The sequence below is a fragment of the Manacus candei genome, unplaced genomic scaffold (assembly GCF_025592945.1).
Source record: "Manacus candei isolate 608988 ecotype Guabito, Panama unplaced genomic scaffold, ASM2559294v1 h1tg000014l, whole genome shotgun sequence".
NCBI lineage: Eukaryota > Metazoa > Chordata > Aves > Passeriformes > Pipridae > Manacus > Manacus candei.
In genome coordinates, this window is record NW_026138062.1 from 11183473 (window position 1) to 11190291 (window position 6819).

The window sequence follows — 6819 nt, forward strand, 5'->3', positions numbered from 1 at the left end:
CTCTGGGATTTTATTTTAGATCCACTTTATTTTGTTTTCTTTGGTTTTCCCCTTTCCTCTTGATCATTTGCAACAGCAACAAAAAAAAGTGACTTGGTATTGGCGAGTCGGCCTCCTGTTCATTGAGGAAAAAAAAGAAAAGCGTGTGTGTGAGACTGATCTCTTTTTAGGAGCAAAGAAAACCCACCCCGACCTGGAGAGGTGTTTTGATTATTATTATTATAGTGTATACGCGCACACAAGTATTTATAATCGATCTTGGGAGAGGGATCTAACTTTGCTCTGGACTTTTTTTTTTTTTTTTACATGGTGATCGTTCTTACTCTAATTTACAAGTTGGACTAAAGCAGAGTTTGGAAAAGAATTTTTTTTTGCTTTAGGGCTGGATTTATTTGCAAACCGCAGGAAGAAGAAAATACAAGAGAGAGAGGGGTTTGGTGCAGCGCCGCGATCACGGTGAGAGCCTTTTCCTTCTTTGCAAAACAAGCTTTTCAGTAACCTCCCCCCTTGGTTGCTCCAAGAAAACTCCTGGAAATGTTTGAGGCCGATCCATTTTCCATTCGTACAGGTTCTCCCTCTCCCCACCTTCCCTTCTCTTTCCTTTCCCAGAGACGAACTGGAGGTGGGATTTCGGAGCGGTTTCTCTCCGGGGAGGGGTGGGGGGAGCTCCACTGGGTTTTGAGGGCTGCGCCGCATTTGCGCCCCGACGGGGTGCCTCGGGGGTGCGGAAGGCTGCGCAGGGGGCGGAGGGCTGCGCGGGCGCGCAGGAATGCCTGCGGGGGCTGCTAGTTGGGCGGGGGGGTGGGCTTGGAGGAGACACACTCCGACGTGTTCTGCTGCGGGGAGCCGGGCACGGGAGGTACTGCCCGCTCCTGCCTCGCTGGGCACGCGTGGGTTTCCGACAAGCCTCGGGGGAAGCTGAAGGAAAGGCGCTGCTGGGTTGGCGAGCGTCGGGGCTGTTTGTCCCCCGGTCTTGGGGGAGAGCGAGCAAACTCGCCTTTCAGTGCATGTTTTACGCCCGTCTGTAGTGGCGTCGGGAGATCTGTGTGATTCGGAAGTGAGTGCACGTCTGGTACAAATATATATGTGTGTGTGTGTGTGTGTGTGTGTGTACACTTAGATATTTCTCCGGTGATGAAACTTAATTCGATCTGTAAGACGAGGAAAGTGCTTCCCTAAGTTCTTCTGTGTAGAGGGCATGTGTGGAGGGAAAGGAAAAGCCTTAATTTTTACTTTGTTTCTTTTTTTTTTTTTTTTTTTGATGGGTTACTTCGTAGCAACCCCCTTTTCCCCCAAAGAAAAAAGCTGCTGGTGTTTTCAGCAAGCTATTTGTGTGTCACTTTGCCCCACCCCGATGGTAAAGTCCCTTTTGCCCTAATCCATAGTCTGATCACACACTCGGCCCTTAATGGGGGTTTCAAAGCACTTTGAAAGAAAAGGAGGTGGTTGGTGTGTGTGCGGTGGGAATGGGGGTGGGGGTGTCTTGCACAGGCTCCGGCCGCAAAACAGAAATTCATGGGCAGAGGACTTCTCTCCCTTAGGTTTCTCCTTTCCCCGGCCAGCAGGACACGGGGTTTTTCCACAGCACGCAAGAAGCCCCTCGCGTATTAAATTTCCCCAAATGTGCCGATGCGAAACCCGTCCCCCTCGCTCGACCTTTTGCCAAGCTCAGCTAGGAAAAGTTAGCAATCTGGCACTTGAACTCGGTGAGAGTGGACTTTGGCTCTTTGAAGTGGGGAATCGTGTTATCACACACATGTACTCACAAAAAGGCAAATCTGCTTCTCTGCTCTTGGCGGATGCAAAGGGAAGAAATGCTAGGTCAGGGGAGGGAGAGGCGTGCCTATCCGTGAGGATTTTTAGGCAAATGTACGTTTGCAAATAAATGTGCTGGTTCTTTGCATCCCGTCCTGTTAGCGGATCTATCAAGGGGAGAAAAAAGGGGAATCTCCAAGCTCGGCCCGATGCCCCACTGAAAATGCCTCCTGGGTCCCTCCGGGCTAGGGCGGAACGGGGCGGGCTGAAGGTCAGGCAATTTGCAGAATATGCGTAAAATAAGAGGAGCTTTTCCAGCGGCTGGCTTTGTGAAGTTGAATGGGTGCTTAGGGCAAGGCGAGAGGGGGTAATCTGCCTTTTGCCCAGCTGTCCCGGAGGTGTTGTCTGCACCGTCTGCAGGGCGCCTGGCACTTCCCGGGAGGGGAACCTCCTTTAGCATCTCCTGGGGGAGGGCAGGGGGAAAGAGTTAAAAGAAAACATGGATTTGACTTTCTGATAAGGCGACTGCAGCAGCCCCCTCCCATCTCCCAGCTTAGAGGATGTCTCCTGGTTATCTCCAGGTTGTCTGCACTCTCCGGCGGGCTAGGGGCTGTCGCCTCTCACCTGCTGCGCGCCCCTTGCCCCGTATGGAGCCGGAGACAGGGAGGGGAGCGGAGACCGGAGGCTGCCTCTCCAGCTCCCACCTTGGCGTCTGAAGGGGGTTCCGCCGCCGATCCCAGGGTCGTCTGAAGCGCCTTCAGGTCAGGGTCAGCTTTGCTTTTGCAGTGGGTTGTCATTTCTGGAGAGGCAGTATCCTCTAGGCTGATTGGGGCTGGCGGAAATCTGGACGTGGAGGGCAGATAGGGCTGCCAGTTCCTCTCAAGGATGGGGAAAGTATTTTATTTTCTATTATTTTTTATCTTCAGATAATTTCAGATGAGCGGAACGTCTGCTTAGGCTGTTGGTTGAAACTTTTGATATGGCAGAGGTTTTAATTTGATGAAAACATAAGCAATGCTTCAAGCCAAGTTTGCAAGACTTTATTTTTTTTTATTATTTGTGAGGTATGGACACCATGACATACCTCCTATGTCCAAAACCAGGATTTGACAGTATTTAAAACAGGTGGTCACTGTTTAAAGTTGGATTTTTTATTTTTTTTTTTTTTAAGAAAAAACACTTAAAGGAAGGAAGGCGGGAGTTAAATGGTTAAATGTTTTGCATTGCTGTTAGTATAAAGATATTCATTGTTAAACTGCTTGGCTATATTTTATTATAATGCGGTACAGTATTATTGTCGGTAACTGATGTGTTCAGAGTAACACTATGGTACTTTTTCTAGGTATTATTACAGACATTGCATACCTCTTGTAAGACAGTTGATTCCTGGTTGGGTTTTAGTTGTAAAATATTTTCTGGATTTTTGTATAGGTAATTGGATTTTGGAGCCACTTTAAGATATGATAAAGGCAAACCAAATATTAACTAATTTAGAGGGCAGTACTTGAAACTTGTGCATATCTGAGTGTGGAAGTTATTTACAAATTCTCATCTTCCGTGTCTTTCACTGGGTTTTCATTTAAATTTTTACATCTGCGTCTCTACTTTGTAGTTAATGATCTCTTAAAGCAATATTCACAATCAAGTAGATTTCTTGGATGTTGGCATTGTTTGATTATATTATGCATGCCTCTGTCCCACAAACCACTCTTGGTAATATTTATAATTTGAAATGTAGTCTATGGAATTTTTTACACGTTAAAAAAAAACTCAAACAACTGTGGTAACATTGCTTTTGTAGTATTGAGCCTTAAAATAACAATCACAATGGTGTACACAACTATGACACACACTAAAATACTGAAGAGAGATATTTTTACTTGTGCTGTTGAAGTTTTTGGTAGCACTAACTCATTTCATGTCTAACCTCAAACATTTTATTGCTATTTAGTGTTTTTCTTGGGACCATTGGTATTAAACTAAAATTTCCTATTTACATCGTGTAAAATTTAATGTGTAAAGAGACTAGCCTACCAAAATATTATTCATTTTTAAACAAAATTGGAAAATTATATGTCTGTCATCAGCAGGTCACATTACACTTGCTGAATACTTGCAGACTTTTTTTTTTTAATGTAAGTTTTTCAGTAGCCTGATGTGCAATAAGTGTCACTTCAAGTGGCTGAAATCACTTTAAAGGCCATGGTCTAACCAGAAGATGGCCTGGGAAGTCTTAGTTACCAGGAGCAAAATCTAGACTTTCTAGAGTCACAAGTTAAGCTGCACAGTCCTAGAAAAGAATCCCCTTAAGCTCTCCACAGCAGAAGGTAGAACAGGCCAAGGGAAGTACATTCAGCTGACTGGTGCCCGTACTCTGCCCCAGATGTGACTCCTTTTTTTAATGACTGATGCATTACTTGATTGCATGCAGTGCTGTAGGGTCCTGCAGGCTTGAAAGGCTGCTGGAGTGAGCATGAGATGTGTTGCAATAGTGAATCCTCTCTTTGTTGCTCTAGGATTTCAGATGTGTTCTAAGCCTGCCGGGGTGAGCACGCTTCCGGGCACTGATGGAGACAAGAGCTCAGCACAGCAGCGGGTCGCAGCCCTTACTACAGGCTCGGCGTGACAGTGGGAGACCACACGGGGAGCCTGACCTGCGGGATGTCCTAATGCAGCAGGTTCACGTCTTGTCATTGGACCAGATCAGAGCCATCCGAAACACGAATGAATACACAGAGGGACCTACGGTAGCTCCACGGCCAGGGGTCAAGTCCACTCCTCGGCTAGCAACCCAATCCAAAAATGAGAGACCCCATGGCTTGCCCGAGCATCGTCATTTTAGCCGGATTCAGCACACACAGACACACGCATCTCCTCGGGCACCACTGTCCCGATCTATCAGCACGGTCAGCACAGGTTCACGGAGCAGTACGAGGACAAGTACGAGCAGTAATTCATCTGAGCAAAGACTTCTAGGATCATCTTCAGGGCCAGTTGCTGATGGGATAGTCCGAATGCAGCCCAAGTCTGAGCTCAAGTCGAGTGAGCTGAAGCCACTGAGCAAAGAAGACTTGGGAGCGCACAGCTACAGGTGTGAAGACTGTGGAAAGTGTAAGTGTAAGGAGTGCACTTATCCGAGGACCCTGCCCTCATGCTGGATTTGTGACAAGCAGTGTCTTTGCTCAGCCCAGAACGTGGTTGATTACGGGACTTGCGTTTGCTGTGTGAAGGGCCTCTTCTATCACTGCTCTAACGATGATGAGGACAACTGTGCTGACAACCCCTGCTCCTGCAGTCAGTCACATTGCTGCACTAGATGGTCCGCCATGGGTGTAGTGTCCCTCTTTCTGCCTTGCTTGTGGTGTTACCTACCGGCCAAGGGTTGCCTTAAGTTGTGCCAGGGCTGTTACGACCGGGTAAATCGGCCTGGGTGCCGCTGTAAACACTCCAACACCGTTTGCTGCAAAGTTCCAAGCATCCCCCCTAGGAACTTTGAAAAGCCAACGTAGCATCACTAGTCAGAAACACTAAAGTAACAAGGATTATTATTTTAACATACATATGCAACCAGCTAAGCAGCTATGGTCTTGGCACTGTAGTAGAAGGGTTGGGGATGTACTTTGCTGTTTGCAGTGAAATGCTTTTCTCTGTGTGTGCCATCTTAACTGATACGCTTGTTAGGATCCAGCTAGTGGCATACAGGAAAAAAAAAAGGGATGCAGTACATTGTGACCCACATATTGCATAAGCTAAAGCAACACAGACACTCCTAGGCAACTCTATTGTTTGTGAATAGTACTTGCAAGATTTGTAAATTAGTAAATGACTGCTTTTTTTTCATTGTTTTCTGCCAGAGATAATATGCTATATTTTTGTATATACAATAATATTTTCAACTGTGAAAAGTAAGTGGTGTCATAAGACATGGCACAGTCATAAAATATTATACTAATATGTTGTACATTCGGAAGAATGTGAATCAATCAGTATGTTTTTAGATTGTATTTTGTCTTACGGAAACTTTCTATTACAAGACTTTGATTTCCCTTCGGACTTCATGTATATTGTACAGTTACAGTAAAATTCAGCCTTTATTTTCTAATTTTTTCAACATATTGTTTAGTGTAAAAATATTTATTTGAAGTTTTATTATTTTATAAAAAGAAATATTTATTTTAAGAGGCATCTTAAAAATGTCACCCCTTTTTATGAGGACGTCACAGTTGCTGCAAATAAGGGGTGAACGATGCATATGTTCACTATAAAATAGAAAATATATTAACGTTTGAAATTAAACTGGGCTACTTGTCATTTTTTCCCCCCATTTTTTGTTTTGAGTTGGGAGAACTGCAAACTTCACAGTGCTATAGTTACAGTGAGCCTAATATGAAACGAAAATAGATTTTTTAAGTGTATTCTTTTCTTACTGTTTACTTCACCTGAAAATAATACAGGATTTTTGTTCCCTTCCTTTGCACAGATGTCCCATATACTGTTTCTACAACAGAAAAGGAAGATGAACATAGGAAAATGCATTTATTTATTCCAGACTAGGACTAATAGGCACTGAAAGCTTGACCTATTCTATAAGTGATGAGCTTTTGTGCTTCGAATAGGAAATAAGTAATCATTCACAAAAAATGTTAGGCTTGCGTGGCTTTACTCAGGGGAGAAAAAAGGGTAATTAATATCGTCAGTACAGAAAGCTTGCAGGATTATTTGTTAAAGGTAGAAGAATATGCCACAGGGAATGATAGATCTGAATGCAGTCCAGCCTTATGCCAAACATTTGCCTCACTTGTAAGAAGAAAGTTGCTTGATTTGTCATTTGTCGCAGTTACCTTTCACTGAGGTCAAAATCCTTTTGCTGCCAAGTTTCCCACCGGAAGCCTAGAGAATGATTTACCTTTCTTTATTAACAAACTATAATTTCCTGTTCTAAGCATGTGTCTCCAAGTTTAGAGGTCCTAATGTTCAATTTTATTTATAAATTTCTTAAGCTGGCGTTTAGAATAGTTGTAAGTATTTTTAAGCTGATGCTTAGAAAAGTCTCCCAACCTTTTC

General features: G+C 44.3%; 1 protein-coding gene across 2 annotated transcripts; it reads left to right on the top strand.

Annotated features, from left to right (window-relative positions):
- The first annotated feature begins 317 nt into the window (after positions 1 to 317).
- SPRY2 (sprouty RTK signaling antagonist 2) lies at positions 318 to 6051 on the top strand. 2 transcript variants are annotated; one of them, XM_051779742.1, is made up of 3 exons: positions 822 to 1057; positions 2337 to 2516; positions 4272 to 6051. In XM_051779742.1, exon 3 carries the CDS (start codon positions 4323 to 4325, stop codon positions 5262 to 5264), a length of 942 nt encoding a protein of 313 aa, XP_051635702.1. In that variant the 5' UTR covers positions 822 to 1057; positions 2337 to 2516; positions 4272 to 4322; the 3' UTR covers positions 5265 to 6051. The 2 variants fall into 2 exon arrangements, with proteins under 2 accessions (XP_051635700.1, XP_051635702.1); XM_051779740.1 differs by lacking the exons at positions 822 to 1057; positions 2337 to 2516 and adding an exon at positions 318 to 456.
- The last annotated feature ends 768 nt before the right edge of the window (positions 6052 to 6819 follow it).

Coding starts and splice junctions, on each gene's coding strand:
- SPRY2 (XM_051779740.1), top strand. CDS start 4,323: ATGGAGACAAGAGCTCAGCACAGCAGCGGGTCGCAGCCCTTACTACAG.